General features: G+C 30.1%; 2 protein-coding genes across 2 annotated transcripts in view; one reads left to right on the plus strand and one right to left on the minus strand.

The window, feature by feature from the left end:
- The window catches only part of LOC113522741 (guanine nucleotide-releasing factor 2), a 48,452-nt gene extending 44,596 nt beyond the window's left edge, over positions 1-3,856 (minus strand). Inside the window, exon 1 of the mRNA XM_026908543.3 lies at positions 3,668-3,856. Within this exon, the coding sequence (XP_026764344.1) occupies positions 3,668-3,704 (37 nt within the window). The 5' untranslated portion in view covers positions 3,705-3,856. The remainder of the gene's footprint in view (positions 1-3,667) is intronic.
- A 576-nt stretch (positions 3,857-4,432) lies between these two features.
- LOC113522674 (parafibromin) lies at positions 4,433-14,234 on the plus strand. The gene is made up of 12 exons (XM_026908437.3): positions 4,433-4,769; positions 4,852-4,960; positions 5,035-5,154; positions 8,626-8,771; positions 8,992-9,217; positions 9,599-9,770; positions 9,856-9,987; positions 10,158-10,329; positions 10,813-10,930; positions 11,375-11,516; positions 11,729-11,870; positions 12,110-14,234. The coding sequence occupies exons 1-12, from the start codon at positions 4,639-4,641 to the stop codon at positions 12,144-12,146; spliced, it is 1,647 nt and encodes a 548-aa protein (XP_026764238.2). The 5' UTR covers positions 4,433-4,638; the 3' UTR covers positions 12,147-14,234.
- The last annotated feature ends 184 nt before the right edge of the window (positions 14,235-14,418 follow it).

Here is a 14,418-nt window from a genome sequence, read left to right on the forward strand (position 1 = left end):
CCCAATTTAGTTCAGTAGTTCCAGAGATTATCCTCTAGTTTCTCCATACGTATATAAACAAGTTTTACCGCTTTATAATACGAGTATATGTTAGTAAATTAGGAATGCCTCACGATTTCGTTCGTAAGGAGTAAAATTATTACAGGTATATCCACAGAACTTTTACTCCAGGATATGGTTTATTATGTGCAAAGGTCATTCATATTAATTTTACTAATATTATTGTAATATCATATCAAAGTTTGTAAACTGTTGGGATATTTCTTACTTAATTATATTTAAACGATTTAACATTAAATGAAATTTTACATACCTATAGATGAATCATATTTGAATTAACGTAAGTATATACCTTATTTTATGCGGACAAAAGCCATAGTGAACTGTTTGTTATATAAAAATATATTCTAATATTTAAAGAGATTGTGTAAGCAGTTTTAAATCACAATTTTTATATACGGTTTTATTATTAAGATTCCACATTTAAACGATCTTCATCATTTAAACTTTCACATTGTCATTTATCGTATTAGGTACCAACGGTAGGAAGTATTAAATAACACATGAATTATGATTCATGTCAGACATAGACACTATTATTCCATGAAATAACTTGAAACAATTAGATTTAAATACGCTTTCTATACTTACTTACAATAAGTATTATCTAATACACGTATGAGTATTTTCGTAGACGGAAATTAATATGAGTAATTGCAATTACAACTGCAAATTTGCAACAACGCTCGATACTTATTACCCGTATATACAAATAAAATGAAGAGTAAAATTTTTTTTTAAAACTCCTTATTATTAAGAAACCTCAAAGAAAAATTAATAATCAGTATTAATATTATTATTTTTACAACGTAGATACGTCTTAATTAAAACATTCTTATATGTAATCATAGACCGCTTAGATGTTCGATATCCGTAAACAAGTATTTTATTTTCTCATGCGTAAGTGAAAGTAAAATGAAGGGCCATAGCTAGCACAGTCATAACTTTGAATAGATGTCGTATGATTACTGTATGGAACCTACTTTGAATGCCAATTTTCTCCTAATAAACGCAAGTCTATTTAGACTCCAGAAAAATCTCAACTAGGAAATTCTACACAGAATTCAAAAAAGTTTATAGGATCAACACAATAAAATAAAATAAAAAATAGCATGACAATTTCTTCAAAAATGTTCGGAATAAATGATATGGCGGGATAACAAGAACAGAAAAACAGCATCTTCAAATTGTAACAAAACTAATATTGATCAGTAATTGTCAACGTATAACAAACTAGGGACTCGTCCCAGCTTCACAAGAGTGCAAATTACTATTGAATTTACCTATCTATTTATACAAAATTTTATTTAGGATATTTCGTAAAAAAATAACAGGAAAACCCGTATCATAATCAGTAGTGCATTTTAAAATTAATCCGCTTACTTTGAAACTACACTATTGATTATGATACAAAACGAACTTACACTATTTTAGAGATAAAACACTTTGATGATTCAAATATCTAGGCATTGTCAGTTCATTGGAAATATTTAAGAAAAATTTATATGAGAGCTCTTAATAAGGACAACAGAACCAAAAGATTTTTTTTTTTATTTTAACTATCTGTCTGTGTGTTTCTTCTTGTATCCCACAAAAACTACTACACCAAATTTAATGTGGTTTTCACAGTTGTATTCCTAAAGTTAAAATCTATACATGTTTTATCATACTTTGCCACCTAAAAGTGGCAAATTACATAGGTTTTCCTACTTGTGAATTCCACATGTACAAAGTAACAGGCAAAAAACTAGTTAAACATATAAATATTATTAAAATATATAAATTTGTCTTCAGTATTTGATGCTTTCAATGCTAATCAGCTGTAATAATTACTGGTTTTATATCTAGTATCAACAAACTAAAGAGGAGAAAATAGTTTCAACAGTTATAAATAGTAAGCAAAAAATTTATGAAAGCATTCATATAAGAGAATCATAGTTTTTTTAAATGTGGCAATATAAAGTAAATACTTATGTTAAATATGGCATTTCTAATATATATAGGTATCGATAATTGTGTGTGTTGTTTATTTTGGGAGTAAGTACCTATATCAGTGTTCAATACCTATGTGTCATTCTGGAAAAACATGTGACTAATACAAAAAGTGATAGCATACTTTATATGTAATAACAATTTTACAATTCCATATTGATTTAATATCTATTAAGGATTGTTCAATTGATTCTTCTATAAATAATAGCTCTTTCAATATTGACAAAACTGACTGATGAAGTGAAGAATGTTTTATAGACTAGGTACATTGAATATTATTTAAAATATAGTATCTATTTATTAATTATAACAAACCACATAAAATAATTACTACCTATTTATTGTTGATTATAGTTTACTAATGACAGACACATGACAGATATATATGTATATTTCACTTCACTGCTTAATGTATGTAATTAAATTTTAATACTCAGTCTATGTGTCACAGTGTCATTGCTTCCTAAATATCTTTACTATTTTTTCTGAAATGTTGAAAATGGGTAAATGTGGTAGAGAAAACATGTAACTTAGCACAATTTTGAAATGAATTATTTTTAATATTTTCATTGACTTAATTTTAAATATTTTTTATTTAACAGTTATCATTCCACAAAACATCTATAGACAAAATTATATTATACTAATAGAATAACAACTACAGAAAAATTATTAGTTATTTTATTTAAATTGCTCCACACAAAGGTAGCATTTACAATGTTTTTAGGTAAACATTGTATTTGTATTCTTAAAACATAAAAGTATTTACTCAGCATGATGTGTTGCAAAAATACTAATTTGTGTAAATGTACTTATATAATTTAATCAATCACATAAACTAATAATTTGATGAATCTCACAAAGTGGCGATATAGCTTTTCTTTTTTAAATAATGTACTAATGGAGGATTAAACAATGAAGATGAAGCCTATTGGACAAGTTTACAAGGAATTAGCAATGATGATTTCCATAAGAACTATAAACTCTACCTAATGAGGTATATTCGTAACAATATAAACCAGCATACTCATTACTAATAATTCCTTCATCTAGTTCAAGCCTGTCAATATGCTAATTAATATGTGTATGTTAAACATTCAATAAGTAGTTTAAACTACAAAGTAGTTACTTATTTAACAAATGTAAACTTTAGAATGATATCTTGGTTTTTTATGGAATTAATCAGTAGGTATCAAATATATTTGAACATAGAAATATTATGAAATTAGAAGATTAAATTAAAAGCTAAATAGCTAAAACCTGTGAACCCTGATTAAAAGTAGATGAAAAGATACACAAGTACTACAAAAACATACACATAGATCACAAAAATTAAACATATAACAATAGTCAAGACACCAACTTTGTTCTTAATTTATTATAATGACAAAACTAATATTAATAATAAGTAATGTTTTTTTAAAAAAAATATTGTAATTATTGAATATCTATTATTTGTTTCTTCGAATAACATCAAATGTCCTACAAGGTACAATGAAGATATAAAAAAGCGTATTTATTGAATTGACTTGTATCAAAAAATAAATATTACTATCTAGATTATCATAATGAAATTGATTACAAAGATGAAAAGCTAAATGTTATGGCTACTTACCTTGTCCGCATTTCTCAGTCTTTGGAGTAGAAATCATTGTGTAACCAAGCTTTCGGCGCTATGACATATTATCACATTAGCCGATTAATCAATTTCATTAATATGTTCGATTTAAAATGGAATTGAACTAGAAATTTCTATCAGTAAAAGAAGACGAAACCGGCAGCCATGTTTAAAAACAATTTGCAAAATTGTTGAATTTGATCAATTTGATGCAATTACCGCCATCTGTTGGTTAAATGGTTAAGATGGTAAACACAACGTACAACGAAATGTAAAAGTCTTACAACACCTAGATCGAAATCAAAGATTTTGGAGTAGAATTATAGTTATCTAGTTCTTGTTCTAAAGTGGTCAAAATATTTGTTTTCATTTTGTTAATTTTGTAGATTGCAAATATTTATCGCAGAAAAATACATTTCTATGATTTAATCAACCCAGCTATTAGAAAATAATCGTTTTACATGTATTACGTTTATTGTTCTTGTTAAAAGTGAATATTGTACTTAATCTATGGTTTAAGAATGTATTGTCACAATGTAAAATGTAGTTCTCAAATGACGAAAATCAGAATTCTATTATTACTTATATTATTTAATAAAACTAACTTTAACGGCTAATTGAATCTATAGTTATTATGTAATTATTATATTGTAATACAATCTGGCCAAAGATAATGTAAGGATCTTTTAGATATTTAAGTCTATCTTTAGAGTCGAACTGTCAGATGTCAGTGTCATTATAGAATTTAATTTCTGAATGTTTTATTTTGTTAGTCTATACTTATCTCTTGCGGAGTTTGCTTCATATTATTCTAACCAGCAGTTTTTAATAATTAACAAAATTTTACAGATTGAAAATCTATTTGGTTATTTTGAAAATGGATTTACAGTGCTATTCATGTGTGTTTTAAAATGATTGCATAAACTCTTAGCTAAACGTGGTAAAAACGACATTGATACAACGTAATCATGGCGGACCCATTGAGTTTACTTCGCCAATATAATGTAAATAAAAAAGAAATAATAGAGCGTGATAATCAAATTATATTCGGTGAATTTTCATGGCCTAAAAATGTCAAGACCAACTATCTTATGTGGGGGTAAGTGTTTCAGTACCTAACCAAAAATGCCCTCGTGTCGTATTCATGTTGAAGTCATGTCACAATTTTTATTTACTTTTAGGTCTGGTAAAGACGCATCTCACAATAAGGAATACTATACACTGGAATGTCTTCTATTTATTCTTAAGAACATACATTTGACGCATCCAGTGTATGTTAGGCAAGCAGCTGTAAGTAAAAGTTTTAGTTAATTTAATTATTATGAAATTGCAAACGTATTGTAATAACAGTTATATTTCTGTAGGCTGCTAATATACCACCTGTGAGACGACCGGATCGTAAGGAACTGTTGGCTTATCTAAATGGAGAAACAGCCACCTGTGCTTCTATAGACAAAAGTGCGCCACTTGAAATTCCAACACAGGTATGTAATTTAAACCTAAGACTACAAATTAAATGTTAACGTCAAGTGTATCATCATAATCACAGCACACTATGATTTTGGCATAGAATGGACCGGCCCTTCTTTTCCCATGGGTGGTGTAAGAGGGGACTTAACCATCTGACAGGGCATCCTACGATTTCCCCCTTGCAGTATTTACTAGTTTAATTTTACACATTCTACTATTTGATGTGCTCACATTTTTTTATATTTATTGATGTTGTTATCCTGTGATTTTTGTTTTGGTAGATTAATATTATTATTCAGAATCTCATTAGATGGCTAAATCCTCATATTGCTATATATCTTAAAAATGATGTATTTTATTGGTATAAAAAAAATATGCAGTCGGAAGGTTAATGGTCATGGGATGATCAGTAGTGTCCCTCTTTAAACATCACCAAAGCTTAACTTTGATTGCCAATCTGCCTGCCAAGTGTAAGGATGCAAACAATACATCAATTTTTCAAACATCAATATATCGTTCATAAACATCAATGTTACATTATTCTTCATGAGTGATGTTATATGAACTATTTTTAATCATAGTGTCATTTTCCATTCTGTCTGTGATCTACATCTATAGGCATAAACAGATATTAAATAATAGAATAAAATAAAATTATTATAATATGATAGGTAACCTCAACTGTGTACTTATTCCAAAGTAAGTAGGAAGTTCATTGTTTTAGTTTACTAAATAAATTTAAAAGATAAAATTTTATTTAAAGGTTCTGTATGCTCAGATTTAGATTATATAGATAGAGCCTTGAGTTTTAAACATGTCATCACCTGTCACTCCAATAAAGGGAGATGTTGGATGATATGGAAGGATTATTTCCTGGGCTCCATAGTCTAATTATAATGTATTTGCCTACTGTAGCATCTTCGGTACCCAGTGAGGGGTTATTCTCAGAAAAAGTTGTGACAATCATCCAGAAGAGAAACCACTTACTAGGCACCAGGTTGTCAAAATTGTCATTTTTAAACTTTCTTTTAAAAAAATAAAAAATGTTTGATTAATACTTGTTTCCTGTTAAAAATTAATAAATATTCAATAAAAATGTTAAAATAAAATAGTATAAAAGTTCAAAAAATAATATAATTATGATTTTATTAATATAGTTATTTCATTTCTGTTAAAACGGCATATTTATTCAACATATGCATCAGATATATGTATATTTGAATGGTGGTAAAAACAAATCAATATATTGTTCAGAAACATCAATATTTCACATTTCAAAATATCTATGTTCTAATATCGATGTTTTTTATAAGTGATATTGCATCCGTAGCCAAATGTGTCAACTACTGGCAAAACCCCCCTTCTGATGGAGACTAATGTTCAGGATTAGACAATTTGTAATCTCGCAACAAACATCATACTCATATTTTTTGACAGATATGAGCATTGTAGCTGTATCATAACTATTCCCTTAATATTATTTAAACCACTAGCATGGCATATCAAGCTCTACCAAAATCAATGTTCTGTGTAGTTTTATTGCCTTCTGGTTGATATTTGACAAGAAAGTCAAACAATGTAGAACAATTCCAGAATAATTTCTTATTCTCTCTGAAAGCCATTGGATCTTTGATCTTGCCATCACAAGCAAAATCTAGTTTCAAAATAATTTGAAATGTGAGTGTGTACTCAATAGGGTAATGCATCCCTTCACTTTACAATTCACATATCTTATCCCATATGGTACTACTTTTATCTTCGAATACAAGCGTCTGGATACCAAATGGGATGTGTTTTATATACAACACAGTGATCTTCACTGCCATATTCTACTATAACACTACTCATACATTCTAATACCATAGAATGTAAATAGTTGGCAATTTCTGAATTTTTTTTTCCGATGAACGCTCTGATTATGGAATGATCTTCTTTCCAAGATATTCTCAAAATCTTTTATAATACTATGATCTTATTAACATTCTTTTTTAATAATTCTTTACAAAAGGACCTCAAAAAGAACAGCAGTATGTGCGGTGTCCCTTGGTATCGTAGGCGATCATAGGTAATACTTATAACGTTTTGGGTGTTACCCTACTTCAAATGTTATAAAAACATACTTCCGCAAATGTTGTTAAATATTTGATTAAGTTGGCTCTATAACCTTACTTTGGCAAAACCATTGGTTTTTAGAATATAGTTAGGGAATAGTTAAGGAATTAAACAAACAAATATCTTTTTTTCCTTTGGGTGTTTCATTGACGCTACATTTTATTTACTTTTAGTATCCCCAAATGTCGATATATAAATTATCTACCAGAGTCTCTATGTGTGACTTTCAATGAAGTTAAAACAAGAAAAAATTTAATTGTCAAATTAAAAATTAATATATGAAGAGTATAGGATATGTTTATTATAAAAATATAATTCAATATACAGTGAATTTCGGGTATAACGACGATGAAGGGGCAAAGGTAAAGAGATACAGACATGTACACATGTATAGTTTTTTCTTCGCACAAATCAGTATTGTTTTCACCGTTTTTCAATTTTAATTCCGCCTTTTCTTTAACGGTGAATGTGCGTCGAGGCAATCATACTTATTCAAAAGTTTACTAAACTCATTTGCTACTCAGAATATCACTTTGTAACTGAACCATAAGTTCAACTCCAAAACGTACACGCTTCTCTACCTATTTAGTTGATATCTATAAACAATAGGTAAAAGTCTTCATACTTGCTGACCATCTATGTTGATATAAACAAAAGGTTAGAGATGTTTGTGGAAGAAAGAAATCTTGGTGTCTCTTTGGCGGCCAACTTCGATCGCAATATCTGCATGTGATTTCTAGGTATTTGTTATAATAGATGCATTAAAAACAGTCGCTGCACCCGAACTCGGCGTTATATCCAAAGTCGCTATAGTCACATAAATTTTGTACTAAAGCATGCCTTAAATTCAAGGGACTTAGATTTAACGTCGCTATAGGTATATGGTCGCTACAACCAAGGTCGTAATAAATGAAATCCACTGTATATATATTTCAAAATATATTGAAATATATTTTTATAGTAAACAATTGTTAACTCTTACCTTCGTCAATCGTAAACCAATTTGAATTTTTTTTAAATCAATATAACTGATTCAGTTTATTGTGGAACAAAATTTAATTATATTATCAGCCTTTAACTGCCCACTGCTGAATACCCTTGAGGGTTTTGCCAGTAGTTGCCACGCTTGGCAAGTGGGTTGGTAACCGTAGTTAGTCTTAAAAAATGTTTTAAGAGGGATGCTGCTGCCCATCCCTTGCCCTCCCTTAATCGATTCGTACGACACCCGCGGGAAAGGAAGGGGTGACCTGTTAATTACCGGGACCACACAGCAACCCACTGTCAGATGGGTGTATTTTAATTATATATTTTTCTAAAATCACTATTATTTAGATATATACAGTATATAATTGTTATTGAATTTTATTATGTAGGTGAAACGAACACATGACCATGATGGGGGTGAATCTGCAGCAAAGAAGCCTCGTATTGAGGAAACGCATGTTCAAAAAGTCAGAGAACAGCTTGCTGCTCGTCTTGATGCACCAAAGGAAGCATCTGTTACTGTTGACAACATCAAGTAAGTATTATTATCTACATATCTTTAAGTATATAAATTAGTCATTTTTACAAATTGAATCATTATTTGTGTATTTATTGTAATTGAATTATATTTTGACTGCCTTTGTAAAACCAAAGTAAATGTAATCCAGCACATATTTTGTTTCATTAGATTTTGAAATAATGTGAATTGAAAGTTAATTATATATAAACATTTATTCAATTTTGTTTTTTCTTAGGTCTCTATCGGAGGCGATGTCAGTTGAGAAAATTGCAGCAATTAAGGCAAAACGCTTGGCTAAAAAAAGAACTACTATTAAAAGTAATGATTACTCAGACACACTTGGGGTTGTTGGATCTGATTTACGAGCAATTTTAGACTATGATGTGGATCTCACCAAAGACATTATCAGTCGTGAGAGACAGTGGAGAACTAGAACTACAGTATTACAGAGTAATGGCAAAGTAAGTAAAGATGTCTTGCAAACTTGTAGTTGATAAATCAACCTTATCACATATAAATGAAATTTCACTTTTATACGCTTTGAATAAGTGGTGCAGAGTTTTTGTTAAACTGGAAAAAAATATGTATTCATTATGGATTTCATTAATTTATTTCTGAATAATCAAAGCCTACTATGTTTATATTATGTCACATTGATTGTAACATTAGGTACACTTAATTCTATAGTGGTGCAATTTTGTACTTATGTGATCTACTTGTACTACTTGTCTGTTATAAAGCAGACACGGTTGTAAAATTTGCTGTAATTAACAAAACAAAAATATTATAATAAATTTTGTTAAACATTGAAGTGCAGTGAAATTTTTTTTTACTTGTTACAGATGTTTGCTAAGAGCATATTAGCTCTTTTAGGTAGCATTAGAGCTAGAGAAGAAGGCAGGCCGGGAGTACCAAGGCCTCAACCAGTTGTTATGCCGCCACCTACAATTTTGCCCACTCAACAAACTCAATATAACAGATACGATCAGGAAAGGTTTATTAGGCAAAAAGAAGGTGGGTGTCCACTACACACAAACATCAATGAAATATATGAAGATTATAATAATGACATTCATGACTTGTTTTATTTTATGTGCAGAAACGGAGGGATTCAAAATTGACACCACTGGTACCTATCACGGTATGACATTAAAGTCAGTGACGGAAGGTCCAAGTGTGCCAGTTGCGGCTCGTGCTCCACAAACTCCTAATCATCCCCGCCAGATGCCACGTAAGTTTATCAAACCTTAAACAAATATTTATTGAGTTATCTCAATCATTCACAAGCATATCTAATATGTAAAAATTATTTAAGATTTCTTCAAATCTGTATTAATTGTAAAATAATAAATTCACTATCAAATTTTTACTTTGCTAAACTTTATTTTTTTTTTGTTTTAGAAAATGGACCAGTACCTAGTACTCCTGGCAGAAGAGAATTGTTACCTGTAACAGCAGCAAGGCCACCACCAGGTGGTAAGCGGCCCTCACGAACACCCATCATCATAATACCAGCTGCAGCCACATCTCTTATATCTATGTACAATGTAAAGGAAATGCTGCAAGATTTCAAGTAAGTGATAGTACACATCTATAAAAAATTAATGCATGTCCTGTTCTATTTATAAATAATATTTAAGGGAAGTATTCAATTTTCAATCCAAATTTTTCCTGGGATAATTTTGTTAATTAAAAATATGGAAATATTAATATTTTTAAATAACTTTATTTTAAATTCTACAAATTGTCTCCATTCAATCCTTTAGATTTATCATCATCACCTCCTTAACTGTCCACTTCTGAACTTAGGCCTCCCCTTTAGGGCGTCATGCCAATAATTTCTTTGCTTGGCAGGTAGGTTGACAACCGCAATTAGACTTTGGTGATGTTTTAAGAGGAATACTGCAATTTCTTGACCAATAAATTCCCTTAGTCGTCTCTTACGACACTCACGGGGAAGAAATGGGTAGCCCATTCTATGCCAGGACCATATAACTATTCACAGTCCTTTAGATTGCGTAATTAAAAAAATTGTAATCAACATTTATGTTTTTAGGTTTGTACCAGTTGAACAGAAGAAATCGGAAGGAGCAGTACGTGAGAATGAAGTACTTTTGCAAAGGAGGAAAGGGCCATCTGGAGAACAAATGCCCACTAATGCAACTACTATTACGGTTTGTATACTATTACTCTTTTTATGTAATAATTTCACTGATGATTAAAATCTATACAATTGAAATTCTATTCTTCCCACTGCTACTTTTGCAATGACCTCTGATGTATTTAGGCAACCATTGATAGTCATTCAAATAATTACATATTTTTACCGATGTGTATATTTTACCGTTTCTTATGGAATGACAAAGAAGCCCACTGCTCATATAATCATTATTTACAGATCAGCAACAATAGATATATATTACAAATTATACTATAACGCCGATAATATATATAGGTTGCCATTCCTAAGAACTATAGTATTATGACACCATACTCTGTAATTTCACTGCCATTTACCAACCTTTAAAACAGTCGTGCAACCACAACAGCTTAGTGGCAGAACATGAGTGCGGCTGACATACCAATGCAAATATTATATTTTCTTTTTTTTATTATAGGTACCATATCGTGTAGTAGACAACCCAGCAAGACTCTCAGCAGCAGAATGGGATAGAGTTGTTGCCGTATTTGTGCAAGGACCAGCTTGGCAATTCAAAGGCTGGCCATGGGATGGCAATCCTGTGCAAATTTTCGCCAACAGTAAGTGTCTATTATGATTTATATTAATAAGTATATAATTATCGAAAGTGCCTTAAATCTATTAAGCACCTTGGTGTGGTAGTTGTATAGAAAAGATATTTTTAAATGTAACAAACATAGCTGTAATTTGCCTTTGATTAAAAAATATTCTTAACAATCAATGATTGTTAAAACATTCGAAAATAAATACGAATATGTACTTAAAATTTTAGTTTGTGCGTTTCACCTGAAATTCGATGAGATGAAGCTGGACACGAACGTGGCACGCTGGGCAGTCACCGTACTCAATCTAAGTCGTACCAAACGGCATCTTGACCGCGCCGTGTTACTTGGATTTTGGGAAACACTGGACAAGTAAGATTTTTATTTTACAGTAGTTTTGAATTTTGATCAAAAAGTTTTATTACATCTCAAAATATTATCACAAACATTATTATTTTATTCATAAAAACTAACTATCTAGCCCAGCTTTGCATAAGTAGACAGAATTTTCGAAGATAATATATAGCCTATGTTATTTATTGATAACGTTATCAGCTAAATAGTTTTCCATAGATAAGAGTTTTTAGTAAAGTGTCATTTTTTGTTTTCAGGCATATGAGGAAGAATAAACCACACCTTAGATTTTAAGTTTGTTGTAGTTATTTAAATTTCTATCACACTATAGAATATTATAATACTTGTATAATAATGCCTTCAAAAGCAAAGCGAACCTGAGTCAATTCATGCCATTTATAATGTATTTTGGTCTAGAAAATATCCCACCCATTTACATATTTGTATATTTTAGAATTTTCAATATTTTTTATTTTACATATTTTGTACTCTCAAATTTCTAGTCGGTATCATAATAATACAATTTTTACTCTCTGAACCGAAAATATAACAATTGAACGCTAAATAATAGAATTATTCTCTAACAAATCAAGTCCATTCACTGTTATTTGGACCGTGCAGTATTATGCAATACTTTTTTCTAATTTGTGCGGAAACTGATTCATTAATATTATTATATAATATTATAACTAGCTGTTTGCCGCGGCGCTGCCCGCGTGAGTCTGTATATAAAATATCCTATGAGTTAAAATATGATATATAGAATCATAAAGTTTCAGCCAATTTAACTGATCAATTATTTGCTTAAAATGCTTTTTAAGTACTACTTAAAAAAATCATATTGTGTACTTCTCACTTACTTATTGCGGATGTCCTAATTTCGGATTCTAGAGGCCAATTCTCGTTCCTTCCGACTATTCTCGAAATAGAGACAATGATTTAAATCCTTTCTCTACTATAAAACCTCGAAATTCGAAGTCATTTTCTCGAATCACATATTCTGAGCACGAATCAAAATATATTTTGAAACAATCTCGAATCAAAAAGTAAAATGTTGTCATTTTATATAAATAATGATCCTACTACGCGTTGCAACGTGAATTCTTTATTACATTATTTGTCTCGAATGCTTAAGACCACTTGAAGCAACACGATCGGCTTTGCCTCGAGAAATGTCGGAATCGACGTATCCAGTATAATGTAGTTTGATTATCACTCGAAAAATGTTCGAAATCTATTTTTTTGCTCGAATTCGTAATTCATTCAAATGCACGAGAATTGACCTCCTGTCATCTAATTTTTCTCCATAGCTCGCTGAGTAATTTTAAACATTTCCATATGGACAACCGTCTAGGACCATGTTTTTGGTTCCATAGGTCATCACAAGTGTTGGTGTGGTACTTTGCATAAGTACCGAAAAGTATTGACGTATTATTTTTTAAATAATGAAACAATTTCAAACATTTAGGGGTAACATTAATTACTATGAAAGCCTCTGAGAATTACATTAAACTGTATAGAATTATCACGTATCTCGAATAGCAATTGCAAAATATATTATTTTATAGCTGTAATCATATTATAATCTATTGACGAAATTTGTAAATTATTTTAATGCAATATCAGAAAATTTTATGTAATCCTGTTAGATTTTTATATCTGTACCAATCAAATGCTGTAAGATTATGCTGCTGAATTGTTGCTAATTTGTTTGTAGTTGTCTACTGCCCACTTCCAAGTGGCTGTCAACAGTTTACATTTACGTGAAAGTAATTAGCATCCCACTAGAATTTTTAAAAAAGCATCCCGTAATAACTTCACAACTTAACGCACATTAGAAGCTCAAATTTTGTTGTCATATTTCGACCTTTGGGGTCAACAAATTGATATAATAAACTACAAGGCATCGATGCTCTTAGATACTCGCTTGACGCGACTACACAAATGTAATAACAAATTACAACAACAGCAACCCACGAATTGGCTATTTAAACCTAAGATCATACACATTTAGAAAGTCAAGTATCAGAACGGTCAACCAACTATTGGCTAACATATCGTTTTTCATACTATTAAAGTGTCTAAAATCTTGTCAGATTTTGTAAAATTGAAAATATAGTATAATAAATAAAAATAAAACGTATATTGATTTGCATGAGAAAAGTCCCTAATTACACAATTAATATAATTTAAAAGGGACGCTTTTCGAAGCAATTGTAAGTAACTATCTAGATATCAATGATCTTAGGCTTAAAACTTACACGCATTTCCTAAGCAATTGTGTGTATTAATATATATGATATGCCAAAATACTGTAAATGGTATTGAAAATGCAAAGATCTGTGATCTTTGTGTATTAACAACAATAAATTGTTGAACATATTGTCTTTTATTTGTTTTTAATAATAAAAATTTCCAAAAACAAAGCTTATTACTTAAAAGTGGAATATAGTCGTAATAACCTTATAAAGTATATAAAGATATTACCACTGTACTTTTATAATAAACCTTTTTGTTATTCTCTACTTACTAATAAATGTAATCAGGTAAACCGAAATCCAATGCT

The sequence above is a fragment of the Galleria mellonella genome, unplaced genomic scaffold (genome assembly GCF_026898425.1).
Source record: "Galleria mellonella isolate WM207_F2 unplaced genomic scaffold, CSIRO_AGI_GalMel_v1 utg38, whole genome shotgun sequence".
NCBI lineage: Eukaryota > Metazoa > Arthropoda > Insecta > Lepidoptera > Pyralidae > Galleria > Galleria mellonella.